The sequence below is a fragment of the Pteropus vampyrus genome, unplaced genomic scaffold (genome assembly GCF_000151845.1).
Source record: "Pteropus vampyrus isolate Shadow unplaced genomic scaffold, Pvam_2.0 Scaffold366, whole genome shotgun sequence".
Classification (NCBI taxonomy): Eukaryota; Metazoa; Chordata; class Mammalia; order Chiroptera; family Pteropodidae; genus Pteropus; species Pteropus vampyrus.
In genome coordinates, this window is record NW_011889147.1 from 204,459 (window position 1) to 220,006 (window position 15,548).

General features: G+C 43.6%; 1 protein-coding gene across 1 annotated transcript; it reads left to right on the forward strand.

Moving 5' to 3' along the window:
• The first annotated feature begins 2,260 nt into the window (after positions 1-2,260).
• On the forward strand, positions 2,261-9,256 carry EIF3F (eukaryotic translation initiation factor 3 subunit F). Its single transcript, XM_011379570.2, has 8 exons — positions 2,261-2,680; positions 5,273-5,343; positions 5,579-5,658; positions 6,081-6,218; positions 7,546-7,637; positions 8,083-8,219; positions 8,359-8,472; positions 9,027-9,256. Exons 1-8 carry the CDS (start codon positions 2,293-2,295, stop codon positions 9,102-9,104), a joined length of 1,098 nt encoding a protein of 365 aa, XP_011377872.1. The 5' UTR covers positions 2,261-2,292; the 3' UTR covers positions 9,105-9,256.
• The last annotated feature ends 6,292 nt before the right edge of the window (positions 9,257-15,548 follow it).

A 15,548-nucleotide genomic window follows, 5' to 3' on the forward strand; every position in this document is an offset into this window, starting at 1 on the left:
CCAAGGAATGGTCACCTTAGCCCAGGGCACCAGCCTGGGCTAAGGCAGACACCAGACTGGGCTAAGGCACCCATAAGGGAGGCCACCAGGCCAGGGCCACCTCTCCAGCATGTCCTTCATCCTGCCGCAAACCATCCCTCTTATTTAGGCTTTTCCATTTGGATCCCCCTTCTTGCCTCTTTCATTAGATAGCTCCCCTTGATCATACTTGTATATTCAATCTTTCTCTCTCCTCAAGAGTCTTATTCTTAGTTTAAAATATACTTAAAGCTCTTCCAGCCTAAATTGTCCCCCTCTCAAGCTGCTGTTCCCACAGTTACTGCCTTAAATGTCTCCTTTTCTTTCCAGCAACTTCCTTGAGAACTGAGTAGCCAGCACTCACTGCCGTCTATTCACATTGACCATTCTCTCACACCTGAATTCTGGTTTTCATACCAACCCTGCCCTCAATTTCACTGGCAGTGCTCTAGGTTTGCTAAAGATCCAGGTCATCAAATCCAAGAGTCACTTTTCAATCCTCCTCTGATAAGCTATTCGCCTGTGTTTGGGGGAATTAAAAACAAAAAAGTTTACCCAGAGCACTGACAGGGGAACAGGGGCATGTGAATTCTAACTATAGAAAGTTTGCTCCAAGGAGAAAGCAGATCTTGGGCGTAAGAGTTGAGACTAAGAAACCCAAAATCACCCACCCACCTTGACAGCTGGATGCTGGGACTTGACCTAATTAATGGTGTTGGTAGGCTTCTTGACAGGCAGATGTTATTGCCCCCATTATACCGAGAAGAAAACTGAGGGCTCAGAAAAAAAATAGATTGCCCAAAGTTACACAGTGAGTTAGGATCAGAGCTCCTTCCATCACAGAGTAACGCCAACAGCTACTAAATAATAATAATAATAATAACAACAACAACAACAACAATAACACCAACAGTAATAATAATCAACATCTCAATGGCGATGCATCCAAAAATTAACTTGAGATCTTTCCCCAAAAACCTGCTCTACCAGTAGCTTACATTACCTCAACTAATGACAACCTGCTCTACCAGTAGCTTACATTACCTCAACTAATGACAACTTCTTCATACCACTTGCACTGCTACTGGTTTAGTGCCAGCCACCATCATCTCTCACTTAGATTACTTGGTAATCTCCTACCATGTCTCTCTGCTCTTTCTCTCTCACCTCCCTCTCCCAAGTAACCTCCCTCCCAGCTCCATTATATTCTTCTCAAAGCAGTCAGAGTGATCTTTTTAAAACTAAGACAGATTCCTCCCAACTCATTGTCTAGGTCTCTCTCATTCTCTGCCTCTGAGGGGAGACCACACTCTGTCTTTGGAGTGTTACCCCTCCTCTCATAAACTTTTCTTTTGACTCAAACAACAACAAAAACCTAAGACAAATCATGACACTCCCCTGCTCAAACCTCAGCACTGGTTTCCCATCTCACTCAGACTAAAAGTCAAAGTCCTAACCCTGGCTTAGGCGGCCCTTAATCATCTGCTCCTGTTTAGAGGTCCAGCTCCTGCTAGTCCCACCTTGATCTTAACACTTCAGCCACCAAGTAGCCATTTCAAACACACCAGGCCTACTCTTGCCTTAAGGCCTTCCGCACTAGCTGGAGGCTCTTCTCTCGCCCCCAATGGCCACTTGACCCTTGCCTTTTTCGAGTTCACTTAAATCTCACATTCTCGTTGTGACCTACCATAGCTCCTCACAACTCCTGATTCCCCCTCACTCTCTGCTGCTGCTTCCTTTTTCTTAGCACTTACAACCTCCTAATATATCATGTAATGTACTTATTTGTCTCTTTCCGCTACAATGTAAACTTTTCAAGGACAACGATGTTTTGTTCACTGATATATCCCAAGCGCCTTTTTAAAAGCGTCTGGCACATATTGTTTGTCGAATGAATAAAACCACCGTGTTGACACCTTATGACGCTGTCAAGCTTTAAAAGCCACTTTGACAGCCGTTATCCCATTGAAGTGTGAAACACGATTTGCGACCCTTGCGCAGCTCTCTGGCTCCATCTGGCGGAGTGAGTTGTTTCTCTTCTCCTAGCCCGGTCCCAAGTTTACTCGGAACTATTTAGCTCGGTCTCGCTGAGTGCGCACCCGGACGAGATCAAAGAGCACAAACTCAGAGCACAAAATTGTAGTGCCGTGAGAAGCATCATTAGTAACCAATAGGCATAAAGATCTTGTTCACGTGGTGCATATTCAGCCTATGGTGCTCCTAATATTTCCTAGCTTACTCCTTTCCGCTCCAAGCTCCTTCTCTCTCGACAAGATGGCCACACCGGCGGTACCGGCGAGTGCTCCTCCCGCCACTCCAGCCCCAGCCCCGGCTACAGCTCCAGCCTCAGCCCCAGCCCCGGCCCCAACTTCAGCGCCAGCGCCGGCTCCGGCTCCAGCGCCGGTTCCGGCTCCAACTCCAGCCCCATCCTCATCCCCAGATCCCGCGGCAGCGGCGGCTACGACCGCGGCTCCGGGCCAGACCCCGGCCTCAGCGCCAGCCCCAGCGCAGACCCCGGCGCAGTCGCTGGCTGGGCCAGCTCTACCAGGTCCCTTCCCCGGCGGCCGTGTGGTCCGGCTGCACCCGGTCATTTTGGCCTCCATAGTGGACAGCTACGAGCGACGCAACGAGGGCGCTGCCAGAGTTATCGGGACCTTGCTGGGTGAGTGGTCAGAAAAAAACTGACGTTCTCTTCGACCTCCCACCTCCCCCTTAACTTGCACCCCTTTCTTCTCGTCCCCATTGATCTCTTACCTATTTCTTCATCTGGCTTTTCTGCTGAGACTAATCTTCCCAAGAAACTTAAACATTCTTGCCTGATTGCTGTCACTTTGGGCAACTTTGAGCAACATAAGATGTATAAGAAATAGTTAGGTATTAAGTAGTATCGTGTGCCGAATGATTTACATTTTAATTTTACTGATAGCATGTCATATCAGATATGTTCAGCTCCAGTCTACCGAAAACGAGTTCAAACGCTGACGAGGAAGTCAAAGACACTTGATTCCCTAAGCCCAGTGACCACGTTTTCCTCTCCTTATCTACTGGCTAAAATGCCTTTATTTTCTAGGTGTTAACAAAGGTGTTAACAAAGTTCCTAACCAGTTGGCAAAAGGGACATCTGTTAAAAGATTTCCCTCTCAACAAATAAACCGGTTTGGCAGGAACCCATTTAGGGTTTCAATAATAATCTGCTTTCATAAATGCGTAAGCCTGATCCTCTGTCCTTCTCATGCAGTACATCCTGTCTCTGATTGTCCATTTGGACACAACAGTTGTATTATCTATTTATGATATTGCTTAACTTTCAGATAACAACCTTTTCCCTACCCATGTTCCAAATTTGAGGAATAGATGTTTTATATTAAAGTAATTTGTAAAACTTAGAACCACTAAAAAGGAATTATTGATAATATATCCTTTTCTCTGAGTACTGCTGGTCCCATCAAATTCATTTTCACTTCATTTTAGGCACTATTTTAGACCCCTTTGTGAAACTATTCCAGTTGCATGTATCATTTCTCTTTCTTATTCTTGAACGCATAATAGTCTTTCTACCATAGAAGACAATTGATGTATTACAAAGAGGACACGATTTGTAGGCAGACTCCACCAAACATATGTCTTAAACACGCACATTCTCCCTCTTTTTCTTTGAGAGTGTAGCATTTTACAGAAACTTCAATTAATCCATTATCTTCCAAACGTTGCCATGGTTTTTCTCAAACCAAGCCTTTGTATTCTCTCTGCCACAAGTGCCTTCTCTGCTCTTCCTTATTTGTTTCTTTCCTTTTTTTTTTTTCCTTCCTTATTTGTTTCTTTAAGTTCCACTCATCTTCCAGGTTCTTAGGAAAAGTGTTCAGTATTGGTCCTTCATCCCATACTTCCACCCTCACCCACATTCTTAACCTCCCAAAGTATGATAGCATTCTGTGACTGTGCACTGCTTTGAGCTTCTGTAATAAATGATTTTTGCGTCACTGACTTGGCACTCGACAAATACTAATTTACTCTTTCAGCTGCACTGTCAGATTTTCCAAACTCACTGAAGTTATTTACCTGAAGAAACAATTCTCCACCCAAGGTTTGTGCTAAGTACCCCAAATATTACAATTACCCTAATAAGACCAACTGTAAATTAGATCTTCAGATCCCCTTCAAGACGGGGATCAGCTGTTACCAAGGCAGTGCTTCCTGAAGAATGAAGCATGAGTTCTGCTTGCTAGGAACTTACAAATTTTCTCAGACATTAATTCATGAAACATATTTCATTTGGTTAAATGAAGTCACTGGTGTTTCTTATGTACCATAAAACTCTTAGGTAGTAGAATCCAAAGTTTGATAAAATGAGCTCTACTCTAACCCTAAAGATGAAGACATATTCTTGTATAAAAACCATTAGAAGATAATGTGATAAATGCTCTAATAGAAGGGTGTCATAGTGGCATAGAAAATATAGAAGACTTACTATTTCAGAATCTTGGAAGTGGTCAAGTCTTTTGAATGCTGATGAGAGGTAAAATAAGAAAGAATATTTATTCGTTGGGTTTGGGGACATAGTTTCAGGCAGAAACCATAGTGAAGTGGACTTAGACTGTGGGCAGCATTTGCAGCCCAGGATGAGAGATGCCAGTAGATAAGAGAAAAAAAGAGAAGTCAGGGGACTAGCAGTCTTAATGAGGTCAAGAAACAAATGTAAGTAGTGAGAACGAAGTTATCAGAACTAGAATAGAAGTTTATAGTAAAAGACTGACATTTATGTTGAAGGTTCACAGGTAGAAGGTTTCCGGATGATGATAACGGTTAAGGTTGTGACCATGGGATCAGATGGCTGAAGGAAGGTACAGGTGAAGCTCCCTAAGCTGTGTTCTCTGAGACTAGGGAGCTGTATGGGTGGTCTTTGTAGACATAATTAAAATCTTTTGGGTAGCTCTGCAAATTAAATTATAGAGAAAGCCTAGAGGCTGAAAACTGAAGGTCACAGAGTAACGGCCTGGAGTAGGAGTGATAGTGGGAAGTAACAGGCAAAGGGAGACCTTGTGAAGGAAGGAGTTGGAGGTCACTCCAGAATTTTAGTTCTCTGGAGAATCCTGGTCCCATCGATGCACATGGCTGAACTTGGAGCTAATGAGTTCAGTTTTTTGTTCATTGACTTTGAGGAGACCTCTGAAAATCTGAAAGCATTTGGGAAGTGCTTGGAGGCTGGCTGTTCGGAGCCTTAGTTACATAACACATGGACAATTCTCTCTCACAGGAACTGTTGACAAGCACTCAGTGGAAGTCACCAATTGCTTTTCAGTACCACACAATGAGTCAGAAGATGAGGTGAGTGGGGATTTGAGCTGCTCCTGTGCAGTCTATAGCTGATCTTTTGCTAGGCTCCCCTTAGAGCCCTCCCACACAACATGTGCTCCTAACTAGGGCTCCTGCAGTTCAAAGAGCTGTGTTCTATTTGTATATACTTCACAGGCCTCTTCTGTCTATTGGGGTGGCCTCTCATCTTTTCTATCCATTTTTTTATGGATTTCTGGCTTCTGAGCTTCCTTTTCTGCCTTCTTAGGTTGCTGTTGACATGGAATTTGCTAAGAACATGTATGAGTTGCACAAGAAAGTCTCTCCAAATGAGCTTATCCTGGGCTGGTAAGTCGGGGGGCAGCAGGGATTGGAAGATCTCTCATTGATTGCCAAGGCCTTTTGCTACCAGACCAGGCATTGTGCTCCCTTTTATGGAGACAGAGTATTGAAGGTGTATTACCTCAAGGAACTATGAATTCAGTATGTTTCACTGGCAATTTTGATCCCGTGAGGCCAAGAATATTTTTTTTGAATTGTAGCTTGTTCCAAGCAAGTGTTACTGGTGGCTTAGAATTTTTCAAGATCTCTTAAGTCAGCTTTGATTTGATTTGATATAGTTTTCAGTGTGTTTATTATTTTGGTATTTGAGTGTCACTGGGTATCACTACCATAGGGCTGTCAGGTACCTGGAGACACGCATGCCTCCATCATGTTTGGTATTGATATCACATGTAGACTTGTGTCCACAGCTATGTTTCATTTTCTAGGTACGCTACAGGCCATGACATCACAGAGCACTCTGTGCTGATCCATGAGTACTACAGCCGAGAAGCCCCCAACCCCATTCACCTCACTGTGGACACGAGCCTCCAGAACGGCCGCATGAGCATCAAGGCCTATGTTAGGTGATCAGAGTCTTGGGCCACAAGAGCACAAACAGCTCTCTATTTTATTCCGTGCCTGGATGACACCCCACCTCCACCCCAAGCAGGTTTAAGCCTTCAGTGTGTAACTCACTGCCTCCTAAGGAAGCCCATTCCTCACTCTGAACAGTTGTCAATAGAAAGGTTTCACTCTGAAACAAAATCTTTCCTAGAAGTTTCCACTCACTAATCCTAGTTGTACCCCACATTTTTTCTCATTGCTCTTAACTAATTTCAAATGACAGCCCTTTCGGTATTTGAGCAAGCTGTTGTGTTCTTTGTGTCATTTTTTTCTAGAAGTTAATTCTGCATGGTTCCTACAGCCGATTCTCACATGGTAATTTGGTCACGATCCTTCACCATTTTCACTGCTTTGAGTTACTCCTTAGTCTTCCCTTATCCTTAGAACTGAGCACAGGACTCGGAGAAGTGCAGATTAAAAGATGGCTGTCATTTTGGACATTTCTCTTAACCCAGGATTAATATAGTTTTGGTGACCACAGCATTATAGTATCGTCACACTGAGCTTGCAGGCAGTTAAATGCTAGTTGATGGGAGAAGCTGGAAAGGGCTCTAGTGGCATGCTGAAGAAGGGGTTGCTATAGGAATCAGAAAGACTCTATTCTGTTTCAAATGAAGATATTTGTTAGTGTATACACTGTTTAACTTTGTGCTCTTTTTGTGTCTGACACTGATGAAACCAATTAACCACTATTCAGTAAGACGCAGATGGTGGATACCAAGCCCTTATGGCCACTTGCTGTACCACTAAGCTCTAGCCTTCTCCTGGTTTCTTAGACTTTCCAGATATTTCAGATGCCTCAAGATCCAGTTGGAAGTGTATAGTTGGCATAGTAAAGGCATTCACCTTTAGTGAGATGACTTATAGCACCCAATCTAATCTTGGTAAACTAGAGTCATTTTGTTTTTTTAGGCACAGATAAAGGGCTCAGTCCTAGAAAAGACCTGTCCTGTCTCTTCTTTCTGTGGGGGTGGATGTTTAGGCAGCAGCTCCACAGAGAAATCCAGTGTCCTGTCCTCTCATCATTGAGATTCCACAGTGTGAAGTATTCCTCTGAAGGGACCAGGCCAGGTCTGAAAGCCGAATCCCCTATCACAGGCCAAGGGTTTGGTGTGTGGAATGAACCAGGGGAAGAAAACGACTTGCTCCTGTGAGGCCTCCGAGATTCAGACCTTCTTATATCAGAACCTTAGAAGCCATACTCTTGCTGTAACTACATTTCCAGCCTGGATTAGACATGAAGACTCTCTCAAGGCTAGCTATTTACCTTGACTTCTCTCTCCCTAGCACTTTAATGGGTGTCCCTGGGAGGACCATGGGGGTGATGTTCACACCTCTGACAGTGAAATATGCGTATTATGACACTGAACGCATTGGAGGTGAGTAATTTTCCCATGCCCTTTTTCAAGGTCTTTGGCATTTTTAATGGGAAGGGGTTGCTGTTCTCTAACAAGGGTAGAGGGGCTTGGTAGGTTAAAGAGGAACAATTGATCTAAGCTTCACAATGACTAGGAATCACAGTCATTCTCCTACATAAGTGAGATTTGAGGAATTATGTGTGAAATTGTTAGAGATGGGAAATTATCAGCACTAGAGGCTACTTAGCTATTCATGTGAGACCAAAACCAGTGATTAGAATACTAGGTGCAGAAGCTGAGTGCTTTCAGGAGGAAGAAAAGCTAATAAGGCCAGAGCAGGGGAGTTTGGGGAAGTCGACCGAGTCCAGAGGGAGGTAGGAAAGTTAGTAGGATGTTGAGGGATCGTCTCTTTCCTGATATGATGACTGAATTCTCTGTCCCTTTTACCCCCAATGCACTCTCACAGTTGACCTGATCATGAAGACCTGTTTTAGCCCCAACCGGGTGATCGGACTCTCAAGTGACTTGCAGCAAGTGGCAGGGTCATCGGCTCGCATCCAGGATGCCCTAAGCACAGTGTTGCAGTACGCAGAAGATGTACTGGTGAGGAGGGGAAAGAAAAGGAAGGAGGAGGGCATAAATCTTCACTCCATTGTCGCCGAGAGATAGGCTGGTGAAATGACAGTCCTCAGTGGTGAAAATTAACTGTTCCTCATGCAGTCTTTCTTTGTTTGGTGCTCAGTCTGGAAAGGTGTCAGCTGACAATACTGTGGGTCGCTTCTTGATGAGTCTGGTTAATCAAGTACCCAAGATAGTTCCTGATGACTTTGAGACCATGCTCAACAGCAATATCAACGTGAGTGCCATCTCCAGGCTTCTGGGAGCCTGCGCCTTCCCCTACCTCAGTATATACACACAGATGTGAAGGGAGTTGGCGGGATGGCCAGGAGTGGGACAGAGGAGGGAGAGCTTCACCTTTGGCCCCTTTGCTGTCCAGGTTGGGAGGAAGGAATAGATAGTACACATGCTCGGAGATTCCCTTCTTCCTTGATTTCATTGGCCCAGGTGCTGCTGATACTGTGACTTGTCTAGATTCTAGATTGAAAGAAATGCTTAAATTCAGAAAACAAAATGCAATTTGTTTTCCTCATGTGAGTTTATGGACTCCCTATAATTCTACCTATGGATCTCAACTCAAGCACCCTTAGTCTTTATATCAGTAGAGATGAGAAAGTGTTCTCAAGCATTTTCTTCCTGTCTTTTACCTTCAACTCTTGCTCACCCTCTCTCAACTGTCATTTATCTAGGACTGTCCTCACACTCAGTGTTCATTGTAGAGCTGGCCAAGGCCAACCTTTCTGTTCCCCTTCTACTCAACTCCTCACTCATCATGGCTTCTTTCTCTTCCAGGACCTGCTGATGGTGACCTACCTGGCCAATCTCACACAGTCACAGATTGCCCTCAACGAGAAACTTGTAAACCTGTGAATGGGCCCCAGGCAGCACTCCTGCCATTCTGGGCCCTAACCCTGGGACTCAGAATGGAGTGAAGTAGAAATGGCTTCTTGTGGTTTGAGTCACACTGAGTCAGTCAACTGCTTGTGACTCTAAATAAACATAGCCTCGCTTTTGTAAATGAATTCCATCTTATGTGAGTTTACTTCTGGGTGGAAGAGAGAAAATTGTAGTAGAGCCCATGCAGAAACCAAGAAGTGAGTATTCTGGGTAGAAGTTGGTCCCTGTGTTTGGCATGACTTCTCATCAGTAGTTGCACCCACAGCCAGGCCACTTTAGCTTCACCTGACCCCAGACCAGATAGCCTTCTTAGCGCACTGGTTTACAGGGGCACTTTCTCCCCGCTCTTTTAACTTATGCTCAGACCAAACTGGATCTCAAAAGAAATTGTTTTTTATCACTTCCGTAGCATCTGATATGGGTAGCAGTATAAAGGTTGCCTTAGGTATAGTTGGAAGTACCTAGAGAATGTATGTGCTAGTGAATGAAAAGAGGAGATAAGGGGGTAGATATAGAGCTCAATCCTCGGTTGCATGAGTCCTGGGAGAAAGACAGCCTTATCCATGGTGAGAACTAATGGTGCTTTACCAAATTTTTTTCTTGATTTTCAGTCTGGAAAGGTGTCCACTGACATTACGGCGAACTATTTCTTAATGGATCATGTGGTTTCCACAGGAAATGAAAATGAGAATCCATGCAAGGAAAGTAAATGAGAGAATTAGATACTTAATCTGAACTGAAAGAGTAGAGGGTGTGGCTAATGTTTTACAATGCTTGAATAGTAAGATAGAGCTGTTTGCCACTATGGTTCAGCGAGGCAGAATTAGGATCTCTAGGTTAAATTTTTCTCCATTTTAGTGGGGAAAACAAAAGTAAATGATCACTTGCAAAACAGAAAATGAGTGCTGGATCTAATATTTATTGAGCACCTATTATGTTTGGGAGAATTTTTTTTTATTTTCATATTACAGAGGGAGCTGGGGTTCAGAGAAGTTGAGCATGTTACTTGAGGTTACGCAATAGTGAGTGATAAAACAGGATTGGAATCTAGGTCTGGATTTTATTTTCATGGATGGCCCTCTGCTTCACAGTTTAATGGCCCACTTAATTAATAGAGCAAAAATATGACATAACAGGAGCTTATCATAGGGATTGACCAGCTCTGTTGGAGTCTGGGAAGATTCTACCCAGGACATGATATCTGAGCTGGTGTTTTGTGTTGTTTTTGTTCGTTTGTGTTTGTTTTACCAGGAAATCAGGAAAGGGTAGTCGAGTCAAAAGAAACACATAAAAAAGCAGAGAAATGTAAAAAGCTTAACGTGCTCAGAACCAAAGAGGCATATGCAAGAGCCAGACCGTAAGGGCCCTTGGTCTGTGGAGGTTGGCGTTTTATCCTAAAAGTTGTGAGAAGGCACTGGATAATTTTAGGCAGATTTAATCAGATTTGGATTTCAGGAAGATCACCTGGTAATAGTGTGGAGGAAGGACAGAAAGGGAAAGAAGTAGAAACAAGGAGACGAGTCAGTCAGAGGGCCACTGCGATTGTTCAGAGAGACTGAGTGCCAGACTCACTCAGTGGCAGTGGGGATGGTGACGAAGACTCGAATTCATGAGGATGGTATAAGGCAGCCTCAAGAGGACTTGGAAACCGATCGAAACGTGGATGGTGAGAGGTGGGTGGGGTCCAGGATGTTGCCGGTTTCTGATAAAGGTGATTGAAGGAATGGTAGTATATGGAAACTGGCTACCAAAGTGGTGGAAACTGACAAGCTGCAGAGGTGTGGCCAGAGTCAAGATTAGAGGGGCAATGTGGAACCAAATAGTGAAGTCTTAAATGCAACAAAAGAACTGTGACTTAGTTAAACTATGGGGCTGTACCAGATCTTTTGGGGAAAGGCTGAAGAATTCAGGTTATCCATTTGTTCATGTAATAGTTACCAAATGCCAAACAGTATGTTAAGCAAAAAGCCATGATGCCTGCTTAGAATCTACTAGAAGGGACAGATAAGTAAAGAAGTCATTACTTTAGGAATCATAGGTGTTGGAGGTCATGGAAGGCATCTAGTTAGGAAGTGAAATCTAAGCTGGACTTGAATGAGGAAGAGACAGACTGAAAAAGAAGGAAAATGGAGCATTCTAGGCACAAAACAGTATGTGCAAAGGCTCAAAGAAGGACCAAGTCAGCCATGTGGCTTCATCAGTGCTGACCCCATGGCTCAGGAGATGTTTGTAAGGATATCTGGATTTTTTTTTTTTTTTTTTTTTACGACTTTGCTTATTTGTGCACCAGTTGGTTTTTACAATGAATGTTTTCACACATTCTCTATGTTACATGGTTGTGCATATGCTAAAAATATCTTAGACCATGTCTGGGTGAGACGTGTTGTTTGAGTTCCATGACACCATACTCCCCTGACTTTCAACCTTCTTAGCTGCTCCTTTTCAGTGCTTTTTCTTAGTCCTTCCTTCTCTGACTCTCAGCGTTTCATTCTCCAGGGTTGCATCCTGGGTCTTCTTCACTTTCTACTCTATACCCTCTTGACTAGAAAATCTCACCAATGCCTGTGACAGTTACTGTATGTTAAGGATGCCCAATCTCTAGCTCTGGCCCACATTTGGAACTGTTTTCCTGATTTCAGACTAGTTAAACAGACAAGATATACTCATCTGGATGTCTCAAAAGCATCTTAAATTCAACTTATTCCATAATGAACTGATTGTCTCTTCCTCTCACACAAATTACTTCTTGAATTTCCTCTGGTGATGACACAACTATGTACCCTGTTGTCAAAACCAGAAACCTTGGATGAATCCTTGATTCTCCTCTCCCTTTCCACCATTATGCCTCAACTAGTTTTTTACAATTCTGTCTTCAGTCTTACCCTCTCTGTTATTGTGCTGTAATAAATATATATTTCGTCTTCATCCTTGGTCCTCGCACACAACTATTAAAACCTTTGGAATTTCTTCAGTGATAAGAGCTATAAAGATTTAAAGAGAGTCTTGTTATTCCTAACAAGCCCCTTTCAACACATCTGAGTTTATATCAATTAAGTAATTTTGGAAAACCTCTAGGTTAGGGGTCCTCAGCCCCCTGGCCACAGACCCTACAGGCCACGGGCTGAATAGCAGGAGGTGAGCTGCTGGCTGGCAAGCGAGTGAAGCTTCATCTGTATTTGCAGCTGCTCTGCAGCGCTAGCATCACCCCATCAGCTCCACCTCAGATCATTAGGCATTAGAGTTTCATAGGAGTTCCAGTCCCTGGTGCCAAAAAGGTTGGGGACCAGTGCTCTAGGTAACCACAAATGGGGGCTGGTTGTCAGGTGAAACGACCATGTAATGGAAGGTTGGAACTTTCTTAGCTTGGGGAGAGGAGAGGGGCTGAAGGTTAAATTAATTATCAACGGCCAGTGATTTAATCAGCCATGCCTATGTAATGAGTCCTCCATAAAAACCCAAAAGGACAGAGTTTGGAGAGTTGCTGGGTTGGTGAACAAGAATGCATTCAGGAACAAGGTGCATGCCAGGAAAGCAGTGCACCCCAAACTCCACAGGTGTGCCATACTTCCAGACCTCACTATGTGCCTCTTCCTCTGGCTGTTCGTTCATGTCCTCTGTAATAAATCAGTAATGATAAGTAAACTATTTTCCTTAGTTCTGTGAAGCACTCTAGCAAATTAAATGAAAAATCAAAGAAGGAAGTCAGGGGAAGCTCCAATTTATAACTTGTTGGTCAGAAGCACAGGTGACAACCTGGACTTGGCGACTGACATCTGAAGAGGATCAGGGGCCGGCGAGGGGAGGCAGTCTTGTTGGACTGAGTCTTTAGCCTTGGGATCTGATGCTACCTCCAGGTTGGTAGTGTCAGAATGGAGTTAAATTGTGGGACACTCAACTGGTGTCTGAAAATTGCATGGTGGGAAAATCATCACATCTGGTCATAGAAATGTTTGCTGTGACAAGTGTAGAGAAAAACAGTTTTCCTATTCACCGTCTTTGAACCATTCTCACAGTGGCCACACTGCTCTCTGTAAATCTGACCAGGACATACCTCCGATGAAATATATTCAGAGGCATCCCATTGCTCAGGACGAAGGCCACACCTATAACAATATGTATGGCTCATCATACCTTGCCTGACTCCAGCTCCATCACACTCCCAGCCGAGGCTCCATTTGTACTTGCTCTGCCCTCTGCTAGATCTATGCCCCTTTAGTTGGCTAACTACTACTCATCTTTTAGGTTTTAATCTAAATGTTGTGTCCTCTTGGAAGGTGTTCCTATACCATGATCTCATGACATTCTCTCATCTTGGCATTTGTTTTGGGCTTGTCTATTGATCCTTTATTAGAACACAAGCTCTACGAGGGCAGAAACTATCATCAGTAGTCATTAGGAGCCTTTGGAGAGGGACTGGATGGATGAAACATGCCAGATGTGAGGTTATTTGTTTTACCCATTTATTCTGCAGATATTTAGTGATGTTTAGTGTGCACCAAACATAGTGTTGGACACTGGGGATATAAAAGTAGAGGAACCATGCCCTCTGCCCTCTATGGGTTTTACAGTTATGGGGAAGACGCACAGAAATAAACAATTATGACCTAATGCAATGATTGCTATAAAAGAGGAATAATTCTTAGGAAGACACGAGGACATGCTTAAATCTGTCTGAGAAGGGAATTCAGTCTTGAAAGACATTGGGATTGACTGGGCACAAAAGAAGAAGAGCTTTAAAGAAAGGAATGAAGGTCAAAATACCCTTAATTCTACAGTGGCTCATATAGTTGTGTTTTCAAGGATACGGTAGCTTAGAGGTAAGAATAGGGTTGCAATAACAGGCACAACACAGTATTTCTGCTTTCTCCGTGGGGACATCTGCCTTCTCAGATCCTCCTAAAAGTCAGGGGTGTCTTACAAGTTCTCCGCACCTGGAGTCAAATTTTAACCAAATTTTCATAAAATTTTCATTGTATGTGCCAGTAACAGAAGTTCCTACGGGGCTAACAAAAATTCCAGTGGTCCCCTTTTCTGATGTCTCATAAAAGGGCAAACATTTGCATTTGGTGATCTACGCTGTGATTAAGTCTTTCTCTGATGGCCTGTCTGATCTGTCCTGATTTATCTTCTGTATCACTGGGGGTTGCCGGCCCTGTGCTTTTATCTCTGTTCCAGGATGAAGGTCGTCAGTCTTATAATGGTCTCTGCCTACAAGTGTTGGTCCTTGTCCATGATGATGGACCACAAGTCCAAGCAACTGCTCAGCTCTGTGCCCAAGGTTTTCTGAGTTGTGACCACTAGAGGGTTCCCTCGCACCACTTAGAGCCTGCTCTTCACACTCCTTTAGTTTCTGAGCAGTTTTCTACAGGCCTACAGAAAAATCATAGTCAGCTTTGGAGAGGCCAGGGCAGTGCAGAATGAATGAACAAAGCTTCTAGAGATGCTTCGTTGGCCACTTTTGAGCCATATTGATGATACCAAAGCATCTTTCTCTATACTTACCCCCAAAACACTCCAAAGAAACAATTTATTTGAAAATGTGTTTTGGAAATAGTTTTCGGTAAAACTCCTAGGGCCCACTCCCCTTCCAATCAGACTGTAATCTATAAGACCTCCATATAAAAGTCCTGGAGCTTCCATTTCCCAGGAGAAACACTGGCCTAGGCCCTGATGACCAAACAAGGTTTTGGGGCTTTTCATCCAGGGAAGGGATGGTGCCAGAGCTAGTATATAGTCCTGGGATCCCTACAAAAGAACCTGGCCTCTCCACATGGTACTAAAGTTTTTGGCAGGTGAATGAGGGGCACTCAGCAAGCTCTGGAGGTTGGAAGAAGGAGATGGTATAAGACAAGATCACATCCAGTCCCAGGTAAGACTGCTCAGCTGATTGGGGGTGCAAGAGATGGCTTGAAGTTAAGGGTTAGCTGAGAATGGAAACCCCAAACTTAGACTTAAAAATTAGCTGGAATACGGAACATACTTAGCTGGGTCTCTTAAAAGCAGAACATGTAACAAGGACTTGGGGGAAGGTATTTTATGTGTAAAGCGATCTGTACGAGATTCCTAGGGTTGCCATAAAGAATATCACAAACTTGTTGGCTTAAAATAACAGAAATTTATTATCTCACAGTTCTGGAGACCAGAAGTCTGAAATCAAGGCATGTTCTAAGTATTGGGGACACAGCACTATATATATATCAGCTGATAGTTTAATGCACGTTCTATATTCTGAAGAACACTGACCCAGTCCAAAGTTTTATCCCAAAGCTGGTTCCTTAGCTGAGCCTTTAATAGGCATTCTCACTTTCTACCCTTTGTTTCCAGGTAATGAAGTATATGGCAAGACCCCTTCTTACACAAAATTGTCAGGCATCCTTTACCATAAAATAGACCTTTCAGCTGAGTCTTCACTATGCA